At 42.3% G+C, this 20,455-nt stretch overlaps 1 protein-coding gene across 3 annotated transcripts in view; it reads left to right on the forward strand.

The window, feature by feature from the left end:
• Positions 1-20,455, forward strand: part of Homer2 (homer scaffold protein 2) — a 99,140-nt gene that overhangs the window by 59,657 nt on the left and 19,028 nt on the right. For all 3 annotated transcript variants that reach the window (XM_026388135.2, XM_026388136.2, XM_026388137.2), the window contains exons 2-3: positions 3,729-3,885; positions 16,010-16,141. In XM_026388135.2, the coding sequence (XP_026243920.1) occupies positions 3,729-3,885; positions 16,010-16,141 (289 nt within the window). The remainder of the gene's footprint in view (positions 1-3,728; positions 3,886-16,009; positions 16,142-20,455) is intronic.

Genomic DNA, 20,455 nt, shown 5'->3' on the forward strand with positions numbered 1-20,455 from the left:
ATAACATAATAAATCCCATTAATTCATACAATTAATATGTGTTAATATAAGAACCATATTTTTGTGGTCAGGAATCTGAATAAGGCTTAGCTGGATCATCTGCTTCAGGGTCTCGTACAAGGCTGTAACCAAAGTGTTAGCCAAGGTATGAGTCTCATCTGATGGCTGTACTGCAGAAAGGTCTGCTCTTGAGCTCATGTGTTTGTTGGCAGAATTTCAGTTCCTCCAGGGATATTGGATTAAGGCCTCAGTTCTCTGGTTGTTGGCTGGAGTCCTTTCTCAATTCCTTGAAACTTGGGTTTCCCCATCATCTTAGCTTGTTTCATCAAAGTCAGCAAGAGAAAATCAATGGAGAGAGTCTGCTAGGAAGACAGAAATCACACAAGTGACAACCTATATCCTTTCCCATATTGGTTAAAAGCAAGTCACAGGTCCTGCCCATATTCAAGGGGAGGGGATTACATTGGGAGGCACCTCAGAAGCTGCATACTACAAACAACTCTCATTTTAGGGCAAGAGTGTTAAGAGGGAGGCTTTCTTTGTCACTTAGAACTGACTTCAAAGCTCAAATCTGCCGTTTCCTAACTATGTGACACAAGGCAGTTTACCTGGCCTCTTGTTTTTCCATCTGTGTGGCACCTTCCCCATAGGATTGTTGTAAACCTAAGTGAGAAATCACGTGTAAAGCCTTGTAGAACAGTAAACACTCAGTAAATGTCAGCCACTGGCTGTTCTTTTCATCCTTGCTTCTTGAAATAACAATTTCAAGAACAGCCTGAAACTCCCCAGTGCTCTCAGATTTGGTTATTCATGTGGAAATCGTAGTCCTATGGGTGGGTACCTGTATACAGAGCTGCTGCCAGTCTGGCTGTGCAGGTTCTCCCATCTGTCCAGGGCCTTGGGACTGAGGAACAAAAGTTTTTGGCCTCAGGAGGGCTATAGCTACCTGCCATGGTGACCATCCTCAGAATGGGGCTGGTGTGACCCCCTGCAGTGTCCCCTCCTGGATCTCTGTGTGAGAGAAGCCACTTCTCTGTGGAGGACTTGGCTATGGTGACCAAGGGTGTGTCCAGCTGAGTTCACCATGCCTCCCTACATCTTTGCATTTCTGGATGGAGTCTCAAGGATAACCCAAGGTAACTTCAGTCCATCTGCAGAGCCAAGACGGCAGAATTTGGAGATGGAGCCCTTCTGGTCTACATGCTCACTTTGGCCTCAATCATACCAAGCAAATGGCAGGCTGCTTTTGCTTATGACTGATCAGAAAGCCCTGCTGTCTTCTCTTGTCTCCCTGCCCTCCTCCTCTACTCTCTCCACATTGTTGTCCTCAGTTTTTCATTCCTATAGGCCCCCAGGGCAGAGAGCGCTTGCAGGAGGGCCCTGCTTGGCCACTGCAAACTGCCTTCCATCATTCCCTTTCTTTTGCCCCTTGCCTCCATTGTTTGCATCTGGAGAACCTGTTTTGGGTCCCATTGCTGGCCCCCTGGAGCTTGGGAGAATTTTGTGGGGATCATGATGTATAATTTTTTTTTTCATTCTGGGGGAGAAATCCTGGTTTTAGGGCTTACTTCTTCCATTTTTCCTTAGATAACCTGATAATATCCAATGTGACCATATTCCCAGCTTCCTTGAAGATAAAAAAATCACCCAAAATTCTTATTAGAAGTGGAATCCTCAGCCCTCTTCCTCAGAGAGCCAGATTCCAGGGGGCATGGGATGGGGCCTGAGAACTCATATTTTTAGTAAATGCCGAGCTAATTTCTATCATGATGGCAGAAGAAATATTAAGCTTGCCAACACCTAGATCTAGTCACTCTACCTCAGTGTAAGGAACGAGATGAAAGATCTGAAAGCCTGGGCTTCTTCCCTAATGAAGAATTCTTTCTGACCCATGGGGCTCCATTCAGTGCTGTGGAAGAGAGAGGCAGAGATTTGAGTACAGTTTTATTCTCTGAAAATTTTCTGTAGTGACTGCCCTTTAAATCACTCTTTCTTCTTACATATGCAAGGGAATGTTGTATGTGAAGAAGTGTTTTTTTCTTTATGGTGTTTTATTTAGATGATTAGAAAAATACAGTGCTGTGTTGACAGTGGCACAGCTGGGCCATCCAGACATCAGACTTCCCCATGTGGACTTGATTGCAAGAGCTTGTATTCATTGTGCACATTTTCCTCACAGCCTGGCCTCTTGACAACAGATGTGAGAAATTACAGTGAGAATATTCCTTTTGTTTCCACAGCTGACACCCAGGCACTGGAAAGGGTGTTGGTTTAGGATTGAGTGGGTGGGTGAACTTGGTTTTTATTGAGGGAAGTGAAATATCCTAGTAATCCACATTCCCAGAGTCACTTGTCCTGCTCAGGGGAACCTAGAAAAGAAGTTTCGGGGAGCAAAGAGTGGTAGTCTCTGGCTGTTCTTCTGGCTTCTAGAAACAACTGCACTCAAGTAGCATTACTAGCATGCCCTTGGAGAAATAGTCATAAAGAAGGTTTCTTCATTTCCCTGAAACTATGCTGACATCCATCATGTTATTCCATGTTCCTTGCATGAGGCTCAAATGGCAAATTGCTTTTCTAGGAAAATGTTTCTCCTTAAGAGCTTTCTTTTATAATAATGATTCTTCCACAGTCAGGATGAGTTCAAAGACTGCTTTGCCTAAAAGTACTCCATTCAGAGACCAGTGGACTTAGATTCACTTTCTATTTTGGCTTTTGTATACACTTGGGTGTCCATTTTTTTTATGTCCTCTCTTTTGACATTTTAAGAATTTTAAAAATTAATTTGACTAAACTAAAATTAAACCTTTTGATTTAATTTTGTACTTCTAATAAGTCCTTATTAAATATGTAGAATTTTATGCAAAGCTGGTTGCTTTTATTTTTCAATTTTCATCTTATTTTGAACACTTAAAGGATTTTTGAGACAGTTTGCCTAAAGACCCTGTCTTCAGAAATAAATATAGTTTGTGATGAGTCTGTGTTATTTTGTGAAGTAGGTACCTTAAAATGTGATTATGTAGTGCAATCCATTGCAGTTTTTATTCATCTGCCTTATTTATTAATGTCTATTGTTAGGATCTAATTAATTCTCCACTAAACAGAAAGAAACACAGATAATGTGCTAATTTGGTTAGCAACTACATGAAGAAAAAGGCAGAACACTGTAGCTCAAGAATAGCAAAAGAGGTGAATTTGATGATTTCTACATAAAACTTTAAGGCTTGGTCAAGCTGTAAAGTCCTTAAATTATTCCAAAAGTAAATTAAAGAGATACCCAGAAGGATATAAAATCATGATGGAAATTTGAGAAGTACTTAGTAGAAATATAACATTAAGCAATAAATGGCTTGTACAATCTTAAATTTGTTACAGAATCCCCCATAATAAATTTGAAATGGTTCCAAAAATCCTAAGAATGTCAACAGGATGTCAGAGAAAGAACTGGACACTTGACAGGGATGCAGAAATTCTCAACAGGGAGTTGCATTTTAAGCAAATTGCTCAATGAGGCCAGTTGCCTTGCAAACGGAGTGTGGGTTGCAGAAACTACTCCTTGGTGTGTCTTTTTCTCTTTTCTTCCATTTTTTTTATTTTAATTGTCCTCATGCATATGTATCTTTCTGAATAAGCTATTTAAAGTCTTTTGGGGTAGTAGGTAGCCTAGAAATCATAAATTATACATAAAAGTCATGTTGCATCAACTTACATGCCCATCTCTCCTCTTACAGAGAACAGCCCATCTTCACCACCCGAGCGCATGTCTTCCAGATTGACCCCAGCACCAAGAAGAACTGGGTGCCTGCAAGTAAGCAAGCTGTCACTGTTTCCTACTTCTACGATGTCACGAGGAATAGCTATCGGATCATCAGTGTGGATGGAGCCAAGGTACTGCCCCACCTGCTGATTTTAACATTCTCACTTATTTCTATCCAAAGAAGTACCATCCCTTTGAAAAGTAGGAGGAAAAAGGTGTATCCAGAACCAGCTATCTGAACATGAAAGTTATCATCATAATGTCTGTGTAGTCACGTATCCTGCTCCTCTGTCCTTTTAAAAATATAGCGATCCAGTGAAAAGCAGATTTCCTTGTTACCACACTGTCTTTGTAACTAACATTTTAATGCCTATATAATGATTCCATCAGGGGCCTATAGTGCTCTTAATTTCTCCCTTATGGTTGCATATTTAAGTGGCTTCCAATTTTTCTCTACTATAGATAATGAACATTTTTGTGTGCTAGATATCCTCAGTTGTTATCACAGTTCTATTGCTTTCTTTTGAATATTTCCTTAGGCTAGATTCCTAGAATATTAGGCCATAATATTAACACTTTATGGCTCGTGATACATACTGCCAAATTGCTTTCCAAAAGGATTCTTTCTTCCAGCATTATGAAAATGCCAGTTTAGTGTACCCTTGCCAGCATTGGGTATTATATCTAGTCTGGTTCTGATGTCATTAGACATGGAAGTCAATTTTTATTAAATGGTTTGGTGTATTTTGTGAAATACCTTTTTCCTGGCACTTTCGTTATACTGCTATCTTTCTCCACATTTTTGCCATATTATTATGGGAGTAAAATGAAGGGATGCCAGCAGAAATACCACAAAGTCTTTTTATAAATAAATAAATAAACCCACCGCTTTATAGTCTTCAGTCTGCATCTACCCTGCCAGACATTTTTACACGTTGTCATCTGAAATTCAGTGTGTGTTTTTATCCTCTGAACCATGTCTCTGTTTTGATTTCCCAATTATTTGGCCTCTAAAAAAAGAACAAAAAACAACAAGTCATTCCTTTTTCTAAGTTTATCAAATAAATTTGCCTTTGGAATACCTCACATGTAATATTTTCTGTTTTAAGACCTGAACTCTTCTTTAGGCACAGTGTTGCCTAGACCCATGCAGTAGCCTCTGGCCTTCTCATTCCTATCTGCATTTTCTCCTGACTTCTGCCTCTAGGTTAGCCTTCCTAGGCAACAGGAAGTAGACAGTTGGAAGCTGTGCTCTAGGTTGGGGCCTGGGTGTAGGCTTCTCCCTTCACTTCACAGAGTAGAAGGCATGAGGAAGCCTCCATTGGAAATCCACCTCCTGCCCCGCCCCCACAGTAAGACCTGCTGGAGCCTTCTGATCTAATGAGGATCCCATTTTTAAGGCAAATTCTCCCTTCAGTCTGTGTTCTCCAAGTGCCTCCTTTGTGCTTCCAGCACCATGGCAACTGCAGATGAAGGTGACTTGGCTTGTGATTTTTCTCTTTCTTCCAGTTGCCACAACCCTTTCTCCTATCCAGGGAAAGAGTTCAGAACTCCTCATTTTTTAACCAAGGTCTAAGGGGAGGCAGTGACCTGGCTAAGCTCACACTTCTGAGGAGGCTAGGCAGGCTGGTGCTGGCAAGCATCTTTAGATACACAAGAACTGGCTTTTTCATCTATTCAAGCAGGATGATAGTGCATGGGGTGAGGGTGAGGCTGGTGAATAGTAAGGAAACGTGAAAGTGCCTGGCACATAGTAGTAGTTGCCTTATTTTTATTTCATTTTTAATTTTTTTCTTTAAGCTTCTGGGAGACATGGGATGGTGCAGTTGTAATTACCACTTCTCTTCCCTGAGTTGGAATCGCCTGGATTCTTTCCAGGATGCTCTGATAGGGATGGGGAATTGAGCTGACCTGCTTTCTTTTATCTGTGTATTCTGTCAGTTCATCTGCCATCCTTAGATGGTTTGTACTTTTGTCAGTTGAACTATCCAAGGATATATTGGGCTTAACTATAGATAAAACAACTTCTTAGAATAAGTGCTTTAGCCCTGTTAGCTAGGCTTTTAGTAATTTGTCAGTGTCAGCCACTGTATCGTTATGGCTCTGCAGTTCCTGAAGGCTGTGACAGCTTGGTGAAGTCTGAGCCAACTGAGATGGCTGTGAGAAATCAGATGGGTATAGGAGGGTGGACTAAGGCCATAACTGTGGAGCAGAGCTAATTCAAGCCCAAGGTGGGGGATCCGACAAGTTAGGCATTTAAAAAGTGGAAATTGAGGGCTGGGGATGTGGCTCAAGCGGTAGCGCGCTCGCCTGGCATGCGTGCGGCCCGGGTTCGATCCTCAGCACCACATACCAACAAAGATGTTGTGTCCGCTGAGAACTAAAAAATAAATATTAAAAAAATATTAAAAGTTCTCTCTCTCTCTCTCTCTCTCTCTCTCTCTCTCTCACACACACACACACACACACACACACACACACACACTCTCTTTAAAAAAAAAAAAAAAGTGGAAATTGAAAACCTAGGCCTTGGGGAATTGCTGCAATATAGAGATGGAGACAGAGGATCTCAGGATACCCCACCCATACACACACATTTCACACCATGATGCCCGGCCACCTGGTGTTCCCATAGCCCACTCGAGTTCTAACTTTACCATAGCATCGAGAACTTGACAAAGCCCTGTTCTGCAGAAGGCCCTGGAACATGGAGAGGTAGGGACAGGATTTAGGCACTTAATTATCATTAGCTCTCAGGGATTTGAGATAGGGGAAAATTTCTTGCATGGAGAACTGGAACACAGAGCACTGGATGTGATCCCAGCACCTTGTCAGCCCTGCTGGACCCACTCTTGACCCAATGAAAAACAATAAGTGAAACCAACAGCCAGGTCTTGACAAGATCCTGTGCCTTTAGCTATTCCTCAGTCAAGTGGGGCGTAGAGAAAAGATTGAAGAGCAGTAGCAGCTATGGCCACTGCCTGGTGTTCTGCAGCTTGCACCTTCCTCACTCATGGTTGGGGTACTAATTTCCCTAACCCAGCTTCTACCCTATCTAAATACTCTAGATGGATGGCCTTCCTTCCTGTGGACTGGAATAGGGTCAGGTATGCTGAGATGACTGTTGTTTGTTTGTACTGACACCAATGTTCTTCCCCTCAGATTCTTATCCATTGTCTCTGTACAGTCAGCTTGGTTGTTCTCTTTGTATTCCTGGCTCCATGTTCACTGGCCTTCCAAGCCTAGAACCCTACTACCTGCTCAGCTGCACATCCTAGGTCTCAGGTGACTAGAGAATGATGTCATGGGCTAGCCACTCAGAGTGGATGCTGCTGGGCTAGAGAAGTATGAATGCTTCCTGGCTTCCCCATCATTGTGTTCTACCACAGTAAGACAACCCATTTCATTTTAGGCCTTTGATCCCAAATGTTGATCAAACTAAGATTAGCCTTTGGGGCCATGTGGATTGTATCTCTGTGACCTTGGGCAGATCTGGGACCTATTGCTAGGCTTCTCTTTGTTGTCCTGGCCACATAATATCCTTACCTTGAGCTTCTGCTTGGTACTTCCAAGTCAGTGGTCCTTCACAAGGCAGAGGACTGTTGCTGATGGAAGAGCAAGTCTGCTCTGCCTCTCCAAACAGAGTAGGTGTGCTTCTGTAACAAGGTGCTGGTATGGAAGGGACTTGGAGATCATTTTGAGCAAAGGCCACACCAGACCCAGCCACTGTGAGCAGTCTGAAGAGCACAGACTCCCCAGGAGTGGTGGAGTTGTAGCCAGCAGCTTTAGCAGCTGTCATTCCATGCCAGGCTCAGCAAGTTCCTCTTCCCTGTCCAAGCGTTTGTCATGCTCTACTTGGTGAAGGATGCATGAAGAGCCAGTCCTACTCCTGAGAGCAATTGGTTCTGCTAATCACAGGAAGACTCTGTATTCAGATCCGTTCTTCATTCTTGTTGAAACACTAAGCCATTTCCTTTTTTCAGGGATAGTATTGCATGTGTGAGTTCCAGCTGCTACCTAAAGAAATGAGTGTGTTGCCTCAGTGTTGCCCCAAACTCTAGGAATTATGTGGATTTGTGTCTGTGTATGGGGCTACAGGAGACTGTGAGCTCTCTGGAGGAAGACCATGCCTGGCCCATATTTGGAATTTCAGCACCAATCAGAGTGGGCCACACCAGAGAAGTGGGTGGGGGAGTGAGCAGATGATGAAGTCAGGCCTGGCCACCTCCCCTCCAGGCTGCAGCAGGTATACAGTGTACACAGAAGGATAGTGGGAAGGGGCAAGGTCTCTGCCAAGAAAGAACCAAGGACCAGACCTAGGGTTGCCCTGTTCATGGACAGTGGACAGAGGGCATCTCCCAACTCAGAGCATTACTGTGAGCCATGCAGCACACACCAACAGCCATGATTTATGGTGAGTTTGGGGGCAGAACAGCCAACTGCATTGTAAAGACACTCCGTTTCCAGAGCATTGGTTAATTGAGCCATCACAGCACTTGATTTCATTGTGCTGTTGGCACTCATTACAAACCCAGTTAATCACTGCCATCCTTATGAGGAATTGGCTGTGCCTGTGGGCAAGGCTTTCCTGGAGCAGGTGCTTATCCCAGGTGCTCTGGATAACACTGTTGCCCTTGATTCTCAGTTATTTATAGGATCACAAAAAACCTTGACTGGAAGAGACCTTAGAGGTCATCTGTTCTACAGATAGCTAGCAGGGCTGTGTCACAAGCCCTGTCTCATTATGATTGTTTAGCTGTTATAAACATCTGAAATCCTGGCTTGTTTGGTATTTTCTTCTAGGAATATAAAATTGCTTTCAAGAACACCCACCATTGTAGTTTCCTCTTTTGAATAAATGTAGAGCATCTTCTGATAAGGGAGTGTGGCGGGAAGGTTCCTACCACACAGTAGGGCTTCAATGAATGTTGGTTTTCTTTCTTCCTCATCTGTGTTTTTTTTTTTTTTTTTAAGCACCTATTAACAACTTCCTTGAAAGCAGGCAGCATGTTTTTTAATTGCTGTAACCAGTCCCAGCCTCTTGAGGAAAACTTTTATGTTTTCTGAACTTGCAACTCCCTGGATTTTAGAGTCTTTCATGAAAGTCTTTCATGTGTTGTGCCTCCCCATTTCATGAGCAGCTTCTGGTGATGTCCAGAGCAGGAAAGACTAAAGACTTTTTTGCTTGTCACAAGTAGCTCTTGGTTACAGGTATTTTGTGCATTTTATAAAAACTTGTTTCCAGAGATATTGCAGGAACTTGGTCTTTTACACCTAGTAAAATATCAGAGAAAATTTGCGAGAAAGGTAGGTATATGCAGAACTTGGGACTCCACATTTAAAGTTTGTGCCCAGGGTGCTTTACAAAGCAGCCCCTCTCCCTTCTGGGTTTCAGTTTCTCCCCCCAGACTTCTCTTCCCCACTCCCAAGGAGACACAGTTCTCATCCAGTTCATCATCCTGTTGAGTTAACACCTGTGTTTTCATTCTTTGCTTTCTGGACTTCTAGGAATCCGTTCTTCTGGGATTCCTTCCTAACTTTGTCATTACGTCTGCACTCTTTGACCTGCTCTTTCTCAGTTGCTGCCTAAAGTCACCCTCCTGCCCCAGGCCTCTTCTTTCTTTGTTTCCTCCTGCTGTATGACATCCTTCCTTTCCATTTTCCTGCTCATCCCACAGTCATCTTCAGCCCTGTATCTCCTCTGAGACTGGAACCTGCAGGTCTAGCCACTTCTTCTGTCCCCAGCATGATTCTCCAGTGTCTCTATGCAGAAAGGACACTGCCATCTCTCTTCACAATACTCTGCTCAACCTGAAGATTAGCCTCCTTAACAACCAGGTTATTGTTTCGTAGACTTTGTTTTCAACTGTTACATGGTCATTGAACATCTAATAATGTGAACCCTCATGTATTTCCCTTTAGTTGAAGAAGTGCATGCTTTACCACCTTGACTCAGAATGGGTGGATACACTTTGACTTAGAATATTGTCAGATTACAACCTGATCAACCCATGGTTAGTTGAAAATGTCACAAGTTCAAAGTGTATTGAATACACCTCGCCTACTGAATACCCTCACTTAGCCACATGGTACACTGTAGAGCATCAGTTGTTAACCTTCTGATCACGTCATAGCCTGTGAGCTGGGGCTCATTGCTGCTCCCTAGCATCGTGAAACAGAACTGTAGTGCATATCACTAGCCCAGGGACAGATCAAAATTCAAAATTTTAAGTATGTCTGTTGAATGAGAATCACTTTCACATCAAAATCAAAGGATCTTAAGTTGAATCATTGTAAGTTGGGGACCATCTGTACTTCAGAAATCCCTTTGTGGGCCGTTCCCTTATCATATGCCCCTCCGTTCACCCTCAAGAAATTACCACTGTCTTGAAGTTTGTATTAAATATTTCCTTGATTTTCTTTGGAGTTTTGCCACATGCATATGTATTTCTAAGCCACGGGTTGGCAAACTTTTTCTTTTTGAGGACCAGAGAATAATTTTATTTACTTATTTATTTTTTTTATAGCCTGTACAGTCTTTGTTGCAGCTATTCCACTTTTCTTTTGTAGCAAGAAAAGAGCCATGGACCAATATGTAAATGAATACATTTTGCTGTGTTCCAATAAAACTTTATTTACAAAAATAAGCTGTAGGCTGGATTTGGCCTGAGGGCTATAGTTTGCTGACCCCTATCCTAAACAGTAAGTTAGTTTTGCCTGCTTTTGACTTTTATACAAATAGAATCATACTGGGGACCTTCTTGTATGTTCTTTACAAATCCTTTTCCCCCCTTTTTAAAATTGTATCTTTGCTGGGCATGGTGGTGCACACCTATAATCCCAGCAACTCAGGAGGCTGAGGCAGTAGGATTGCAAGTTTGATTCCAGCCTTAGGAATTTAGCAAAGCCCTAAACAACTTAGTGAGACCCTGTCTCAAAATAAAAATAAATATATAAAATTGAAAAAGGACTGGGAATGTCATTCAAGTGATAAAGTGTCCCTGGGTTCAATCCCCAGTATCAAAAAAAGAGGGGCTGGAGTTGTGTCGAAGCAGTAGAGGGTGCACCTAGTACATGCGAGGCCCTGGGTTTGATCCTCAGCACCACATAAAAATAAATAAAATAAAGTATTATTTCCAACTACAACTAAAACATAAATATTTATAAAAAGAGAAAAAGAAATTTTCCTGGTAGATATTATTTCATTGTATGAATATATCACAGTTTATACATTTTGCTGGTGGTAGACATTGTTTTTATAAGCACTGCTACTGTGAACATTCTTGTACATTTCTTCCTATACCTATATAAAAATTTCTCTGTGGCATATACTCATGAGTCAAATTGTTGTGTGTTAAAAATGTACATTTTGAACTTTAGTAGAGTAAGCCACCTTGTTTTTCAAATGGTTTTAGTAATCTCTGACAGCTTCTGTTACTCCACATCTTTGCCCAAACACTTGGTATCATCTAACATGTTTTGACTTTGGTGAGTTCATAATAATAACAACGGTAAAGCCATTTCCACCTGGTTAGCAAAATTGAGCTTATAACTCAGGTTCATCAGATTCAACTTATTCTTTCCAGTCTCCCAAGAGAAGGATCACTTACCCAGAACTAAGCCTCCTTCAGTCCCTTTGGCCCCAGTTCTTTGTCCCCAACCTCAGAATGTCCCTGCTGCCCACATGACTGCACATTGCATTCATCACTACAGACCTCAAGCTGAGAAAGATCTTTTCATTTGTGTATTCTTTTCATTCACATCTTAGGAGGGTGAAAGTGAGAAATGAGTCAGAACCTCAAAGAGAAATCGGCCTTCCAAGTGCACAGTTAGCCAGCAATGGAGGGACCTGAGAGGAGCATACACAGAAGGAGCAGAACTTAGAAGCTTCTGTCTGCCCAACTTGTCAAGAGGGCTTAGTCTTGGCCAAGCCAAGTTTAGCACAGAATGGAGTGACTGTGTTGGTGTGAAGCGAAGGAGGAAGATCCTGGGGTTAACCATTTTTGACAGAATAATTGCCCAGGATGTCACTCTTGCTGCTTTTGTAAAAGTCAATGCACTGAATTTTCTGGGAGGGATGCCAACCAGCTGTCTCTCTTATTGTGGAGTCGGGCTTACTGTTGTGGCCCTAAGATTGTTCAGATCAACCACATGATCATGGCCATCTAGGATGGTGTTGAAGAGGTAGATGATGGCTTCTCTTGCCTTTTCTCCTCTTTCCTCCCCTTTGGAGCTAGGAAATCCTAAAGCTCTGGGTAAGCTATTGGGAGCCAGCCAGGGCTTTATAAAGCCCCCAGGAGCCAGCCTGAGGAATAGTAAGAGCAGCATGGTAAAGAGGGTGGGCTTTCATTTTCTCATCCTGGTCGATCTCCATGTTGTGGAATCCTCTAGATTGTGTTTGATGATTGCCTGGACATCTTGATGCTGGAGATAGGAAGCAGTAGCTGTGCTGAGCCAGGATTAAAGCAGTCCCTCAGCAGAGTTGGCCTGTTGTAGAGAATGAGGAGGACAATGCAACTCCCACTGTAGAATTCTAATGAGTTTCTGCAAAACCATCATTTTGTGTCCAAAGAGCAAACAGACCTTTTGTCTACTCTGGCCTATGGTGGTGAGTACACAGTGCAGTTGTGTGGGTAGGAGGAGCATCCTGGGTTTGGAGATGAAGACATGAGACCCAGGGGTCTGAGGGAGGCTTAGTTATGGGTGAGTGAATGGACCCTTCTCTTGGAAGACTGGAGAGAATGAGTTAAGGTGAGTTTGATAGGCAAAAGATGTGGGCTCTGGTCTGAGATCTCAGAATTTGCTCTCCCTGCCCCCTCCCAACATGCTACAGAAGGGAGGAAAGAGATGGGCAGGTGGGATATTAGAGGACTTAGAGAGTGGTTGCAGTGTGAAGTCATACTGGTAAGCTGGGATAGCACATCTGGACACAGTTTTGCTTAATTGATATGAGCAGCTCTCTTATAAAAAGGCACATGCTTTCCATTAACATTATAGAAAAAGTCCCTAGAGACATGTAGTAAATTGCATCTCTGAACTTCTACAGACTCAGCATTTTGCTTGTAAGTAAGGTATATAGATTCCAGCAGGCCAGTGTTCCATTCCCTCTGATAATAAGCAGGAAAAAATGGATAAATATGATTTAAAGGCATCAGAGTGCTACAGAAATGATGAAGACTAGAGAGATTGAAATTCCAGGGAGATAAAGGAGGACCACTCAAAGATGAAATTGGCAGCTCTCTCTCTTGAGAGCATTTGCCAGTTCTGGATGCAGGCTAAAGATGGACTTGGCTCAGATAGAGAGATGCTGCTGGTGGAAAGAGAAATAGGCAAAGCATTTAGCAGTGATGTGCCTTTCAAATTCATGGCTGATTTTCACCACAAGATATTTTCTGAATTTCAAGTCTGTGCCAGAGTGCAAAGAGTAGGGTACACATTCCTGAGAGGCAGAGTAAAATTCTCAGATTGACTGTGTGAGTGGAGAGCAAAGTTTTACAAAGGAGCTGGAAAAAAAATAAGAGACTTAAAAGGCCCAGAGAGAGTGGGGAATTGACTCTGGACACTTACATATCCGTGCACCTGGGCATTTACTGATTCTAGGAGCAGTGAGAGGCTTGGGCATCCCAGCGTTGGTCCCTGCTGCTACTTGGTTTGCTGCAGGCAGAGAAACTTGCACAAATCTTGATGTTTACATGTAGCTTGAATGACAAAATGAGAGACTTGAGTGGCTCTAAATATGTGGCCAGGCCCCTTCAAGATTTGCTAAATTATGAAGATATATGGATTTGAAGGCTACAGAACTGAGTCAAAAACTTCTTAAGGACAGTATTGAATCTCTAGCAGCCTTTCATGGCAGAGGAGATGAATATCTACCCAGGCATCAGTTGAAATCACTTAAAGGTCTGCCCTAAACACAGAGGTGAACCAGAGATAGACTGAGTTTTACTAGCACTGAACCTCAACCCTGAGAAGTAGGAATATCCTATCTACCTACTTGTCTAGCAGAAAAAAAGGGAACATTTCCCTGGTAGAAGATGTGGAACCTTAACAATTCTTTTATACCCATTTTTCAACATACAGTAAAAAATTACTAGACATGGGAAAACGTGAAACCATATATACTTAGGACAAAATGAAACCCCAGATAATAGAAACAGGTTAAGATATAATCCAGATGTTAAGAGTTTTCATTAAAGACTTTAAAATAACCGATTAGTGTATTTAAGGAAAAGGAGGAGGAAAATGGATGAAATAGGTAATGGGAAGAAGACTAAGAATTAACTAAGTCTCCCTAGAGACTTAAAATTTATTCAAATGGATATTCTAGAACTAAAAAAAAATTGCAATATTTGGAATTAAGAGGTCAGTGGGTAGATTTAACAGCACAGTTGGTTCAATATCAATAGCCAAGGATGGTGAGCTAGAAAGCAAATCAGTAAAAAGTACCGAAATTGAAGCAGGGAAAACCAAGAAAGGAGGGAAAAATAATTGGTGGTATAAAAAATGCTGGACACACTCAGCAGGTCAGACACATGTGTAACTGGAGTCCTAGAAGAGGCAGAGAGATAGTGGAGCAGAAGCAGTGTCTTGGAGGGAGAGTTAAGAAGGTGAGTGAACCTCCAAGCAGGATAGATGGATTCTGCTCTTGAAGTACAGTAATACATACTTTCTACCCTTTTAGTCATTTTCTAGTTTTATCACTTTGAACAAGTCACTTGACCTTGATGAGCCTCAGTTTACCCTTCTGTAAAAATAAGGTTTAAATAAAAGATTCTCTGAAAAGATTCCTTAGAAACAATTACATTCTAAAGAAATAGCAGAGTGTCACTGTCATAATTACAGCTTGACTGACTCTGGGACAGCCTGGGGCAAACTTGAGAGCTGTGCCCCATACTCTCTTCAGTTTCTGTCTACTGCCATTCAAGGGGACTTGTGTGACTCACCTCGGGTCATAGGTCTGCAGTGAAGTCAGGCAGATGAATGATTTAAACCCATCAAGTTTCTGGATGTGTCTAGGCATTATTTTGTCCTTCCCAGATCCTAGAAGTTGGAAAATGACCAGGGTCAGTGTTCTGGGATCGTGAATCCATTCTGATCCACTTTCAGCCACATACCTTCCCTAGGTCTGCCTTGGTCCTGCCATGTCAGTCCTTCCTGGGGCTGAGTCAGAATTCCACCAGCCCCAAGGTCTCAGAGCCATTCTCCTATACCAGCCCGTGGTTTAGATCTACATTTTCCACAGCCCTCTCCTCTGCCCCATTTCTTGATTATGTCCAGTGATAGCAGGCAGGTCACTTTACTGTGTTTACTAGCTTTATATCTTTGGTTAAGCTGAAGGCCTGACATATAGTAAATGCTGAATAAATGTTTATTGAGTGAATGAATGCATGGTGTGCTGGATATCATCCCTTTACCCCTCTAGATCCATTCTCTACCCTTCTTCACTCTGTTCTGGTTCCTGAGAGGCTAACCTGCAGATGACATCAATGAGCTCCCAGGTCCTTTTACTTCTGGATGGGTTTGGCAAATAGCAAATGAAGGTCAAAGGGAGATAGTGGATGGTATTTGTTCCCCTGGCTCTTGTTCCTGTGCTGGCTGTGTCCCTCAACAGAAGGTCACCTCCCTTTTCAAGGCAGCCTGCTCCATATGATCCTCCCTTTTCAAGGTGTGTCTCCTTTCCATTCAGTCTTCCTTTTAGGTCAAGAGTAGTGAGAGCTAGCACCAGGGTCCTATTCCATCCTTTACAGTTTCTGCCTTGCTCACACCTATATAATTACTGTCCTTATAAATTAACTCTCCACAAATTATCCTAATTGGAGTGTACCTTTCCTTCCTGCTGGAAAGCAGCAGGCTCTAGTTGCTTATGGAGATTTAAAATGGTTGAACTGGACACTGGAGCTGCAGGTGATTAAAACAGGTATGTAGATCAGTTCTTCCAAGAAAGTGTGCTATGGCTACCACTAAGGGTGCTCTGATGTGTGGCTATTTGGGGACAATAAATAGCAGTTTGGGATACTATTCTTGACTTACGAGAGGCATTCTCCCACTGATAACATGTAAGATCTTATTTTAGACTGTCTATTTAGTGTCTGAAATTGCCTCTTATCATTGTTGTGAATCTGACTCAACATGGGATGTGCCAGAAGAACATAGGACCAAATATAACAGGGCAAGATAAGTACGCTGTAATTTTAAGACGTGACTGTGGTGTCCAATTCAGTGTTTACATTTCTCCTCTCGAATGTTTTCCTGCAGGTGATCATAAACAGCACAATCACGCCGAATATGACCTTCACCAAAACGTCACAGAAGTTTGGGCAGTGGGCAGACAGCAGAGCCAACACGGTGTTTGGTTTGGGGTTTTCTTCTGAGCAGCAGCTGACAAAGGTACATTCCTTTATACAGCATAATAAGCACCACCTCAGATACCGCTCTCATTCAGAAATTGCCTACTGAGGGATGGAGTGGTGCTTTCAGTGAGCAAGAATCCTTTTGGTCTTGCACTTCACCCTTTTGGCATCACAGAGCTGCCAATGCAGATGCCCTTCCCCAAATACCAGGTTCCTTGAAAACAGGAAATCCATCTCTTAACAAGTGCCACTTCAGGGACTGAGGTTGCAGCATAAGGAAGCAGTGAGTACAGTCCTTCCTGTCCTCCAGTGTCTGCTTCTGCCTTTTGTGTTGTCTGGCAGGGTTAGTGGGCTTGTCTGCCCAATTCTTGTCTACTAGATTTTCAGGGTCCATGTGAGGAAAGAGTTGTCGGCAGATCCTCACCCCCAGACTCCTGAGGAAGAGACTATGATCCTGCTCCCAGCAGCAGTGCATCTTGATGGAACAAGCTTGTTACATCTTTTAAAGGATAGCACAGTTTGTCTTTGACTTTCATCGCTGTCAGTGATTCTCTGTTTGGAGCCCTCAGAAAAGGGGAGTAAGATAATGCTTAGTAGGAGTTTCTAGCCTGGAGTCCCCACACCCCTTAAAATGCTACACAGTGCTGTGTATGTGTGTGGGAGGTGCTCCCCCCTCCCAAGAGAGGATTCATAGCTGATTCATTCTCCAAGGATCTAGACACACCTGAGAATGACTAGAAAGGTCTTGCAGAGCAGATCATAGCTGACTGCAGAATAGGGGTAGCTGAGGGAACAAACTGATGATCTCTGAGCATCCTTACTCAGCCATTTTAAGGGGGCTGAAAGCCTGTTTCAGGAGAATAAATTTCCTTTTAGGATTGTAAGTATTAAGAATGTTTGAGTTGAAGTAATATTGACTAGTTTATATGACATAGGAATTTATTAGAAGAATGTCAGAGTATCTCAAGGAATCCAAGGGAAAGTTGAAAAGCTAGGCCAGCTAGAATTAGGCTGGTTTCCAGAAGCATGGCTGTAGAAGTTTTCTCATCTAGACTGTTGCCATTAATGTCTGGCTGACTATCTGGGCAGGTATTTATTGGGCTCCTGCTCTGCTGACACTGTGCTAGGCACTGAGGGTGCAGAGACATCATCCCTGTTCCTAGGAGGAGCTCCATAAAATTCCAGATTCTTGGGGAATTGCATACTACAGCCTCAGCTATTTGAGTTCCTTTGTGTACCATGTTGTGAGATGGAAAAGAGGAGCAAGAGCCCTGAGGGCAGAGAGAATTTATGTAAACTGGAAGCAAGTGTTCTTGATGGTGACTGGCAGGGTGAGCAGCCAGAGCCTCTGTCTGGAGTGGACAAGGGTTTGCATGGTTTTCCCTCCAGTAGAGGTGCCCAGTAGGGAAGGGAATGGTGGGAGCACCCCACTCCCCAGGGCTCTCCCAACTCCCTCATAGCCAGAGAAGGGGTTTGGGAACCTCAGACTGCTGGGGAGGTTCCTGGGTCCTGACTGGGCTCATCTTCACACAGGCTCCTGATCTTGTCCAGGACCAGAGGTTCCTTCCTGAAGCTCGGGATGGATTGAGAGAATCAGTGATAGCTTCCTGGAACAATTTCTTTAGTATTCAGAGGAACTGAAGTAGCTAGAAGGATAAAGGGAGAAAGTTTCTATGAAAAGAATCAAAAGCAAAACTCCAGACAAAAACCTAGAACAAGTTGTTGAAGTTCAATTCTTTGTGCCTCAGAGAGCTGAAGAGACCTTGAGCTGTGCCTGCCTCCAAGGGCAGCCACTTCTAAATTTTCTCAGACAGAAGAAAATGTCCTATCATTAAGGAGGAGTGTCCTGTCTTCCTGAGTCATTCAGTCTCTGGCAACACTAGAGTCTCTGCTCTTTGACTGTGACCTGTCATTATTATAAAGACTTCTCAAATAAACTCTTGGGTGAATGTTTCCTTTGTCCAAAATATTTCAAATCAACTTTCTCCATTCTCTTTGAAGGGAGCCATTAACCACACACTGATAAATTATCATGAATTGAAGCTGGCAGTCTCGACAAGTAGCAATTAGCTACACTGAAGGAACTTGGGCCTAAAGGGTTCCCAAGGCATGTGCTGAGGGACATCTGTGGCTGAGTATTCCTGACTTCCCAGAGCTACCACCCACAGACCCTAGGGGAATTGGTGATCAAACACTCCAGGCTAGAGAAAGGAACCAGCGTGTGCATTTTCATTTAAGAACACTTTATGCCTACTTCTCTCTCTGACCCCCAAAATGAAAATAGATACCTTGGTCTTAACAGCTGTCATTATAAGGACCACTTCACAGCCACAGTCCAGAAAATATTTCAGGGAAACTTTCTACTCTTGAGACAGCCTTTACAAAAATAATAGATGCTGTTTGTTCCCAGAAATAAACTGGGACTCCTCTGTCCACCCACTGGAAAGACGCAATACCTCAGCCCACTAAAGAACATTGAAAAGGAGCTTGCATGTTCAGATAAAAGGAAGAGCTTATGAAAAAAAGACAAAAGGAGAGAGAACCAAATATAAGAATGAACCAGTTATTGAAGTTTAGATTCTTTCTGGCATCTGACCTCAAGTTGTCACTGTTCTAAGTTTGGCTTTATCTCATTCATAGAAGGAAACACATTCTTCCATTAAGGAGAGCAGTCCAGGATGAAGTCATGAGTGCTGCATGGCTTGATTTTTTTTGGGGGGGGGGGCTGGTACTGGGGATCGAATCCAGGGCTTCGTGCATATGAGGCAAGCACTCTACCAACTGAGCACTCCCCAGCCCAATGAGTGCTTCATGGTTGTTCCATCTCAACCCTAATACACATGTGATATTTGCTTTCAACACATTTCAGTAATTTTATCCATTACTCAAAAATGTCCCCTCTCTTTACTTCCTTAACTCAGTGTAGTTGTAAGAACATTATCCAGTCTCCTTTTTGTCACCTGATTTAGGGTGAATTTTTGGGGGGAAGGGTTACCAGGGATTTAATTCAGGACGACTTTACCACTGAGCCACATCCCCACACCTTTTTATTTTTTATTTTTGAGACCAAGTCTCACTAAATTGCTTAGGGCCTTACTAAATTGCTGAGGCTTTCCTTGAACTTGAGAATCTCCTACGTCAGCCTCCCAAGTTGCTGGGATTATAGAAGTGCACAATGATGCCCCACAAAGGTAACTTTTTAAAAATGTGAGATATTAATCATTCTTTTGATATGTTTCAGATAGAATGCTTTTGACTACAAGTAACAGAAAGCCAAATTGTAGTGCTTAAATAAAGAGGGTATTCTTCTCATGCAAAAGAGAAGTCCTGAGATAGGTAGTTGCCGACATGACTTCATAGTGTTAGATCTGAGAGTTCTACATCATATTTTTGTATGTTTGTTCTTCTATTGACCTTTCCTTCTTGGTGATAAGATGGCTACTTAAACTCTGTACATAACATCTGCTCTCACAGCAAGATTGGGAGAAAGCAGAACCACAATACTTCCCTTGAAAACTTCATGACTGACTTCTTAGATTCCATTGTCAGCCCTGGATCCCTAACCCCTTCTCCCTCAAATAATAAATACAAGGAAGTAGGTTGCTATGATCATTCTCCAGCACCTAGGAAAGTTTTACTCCAGACAAATTTGAGATTCTGTTAAGCTAAGAGAAAAAAAAAAGATTATGAATGGCAAATGTATTGTCTGCCATAGGTCTTCAGTGGCCAAGACTAAGAAAAACCATAGACAAAATCGAGCACTATTAGTCTGTCATTTTCCATGATAATGGTGGTGATTATTTTGATCATCTTCTATCTGTGATGAATGAGATAAAGCCAAACTTAGAACTGTAATGTTCTTACAACTACAATTTAAAATTATTATCACAACTTTAAAAACTATATAAAATGATCTTAATAATAAAGACATGAGAATTTGGCAATGTATTTCAGAAACCTTTCTGGTTTGACTTGCCATTGACTTATGGGTTTCATTTACAGGAATGCATTTGAAAGAAATAATGGCAATGGAGTACAAAGATTTAGCTACAAGTATTTTCCTTGCATCATCGTTTTGAAGAACAACCAAAGAAAGGAAAAAAGGGGAGAAAGAATCTAAACAACCAGCAGTAGGAAATGAGTTAAATAACCCAGTACATCCCTCAGCATAATATTGTGCAGCAATTAAGATAATGTGGTAGAAAATCATATAATTGCATGGAAGTATTACTGTCATATTGTTAATTTCAGAAGAGGCTATAAAATGAGATGCACAACATCATTTCAGTTTTTAAAAGAAATATTTGTACGTATGTGATGGATGCATATATACAGATATAAAATATCAGAA

The sequence above is a fragment of the Urocitellus parryii genome, chromosome 6, assembly GCF_045843805.1.
Source record: "Urocitellus parryii isolate mUroPar1 chromosome 6, mUroPar1.hap1, whole genome shotgun sequence".
Lineage (NCBI taxonomy): Eukaryota > Metazoa > Chordata > Mammalia > Rodentia > Sciuridae > Urocitellus > Urocitellus parryii.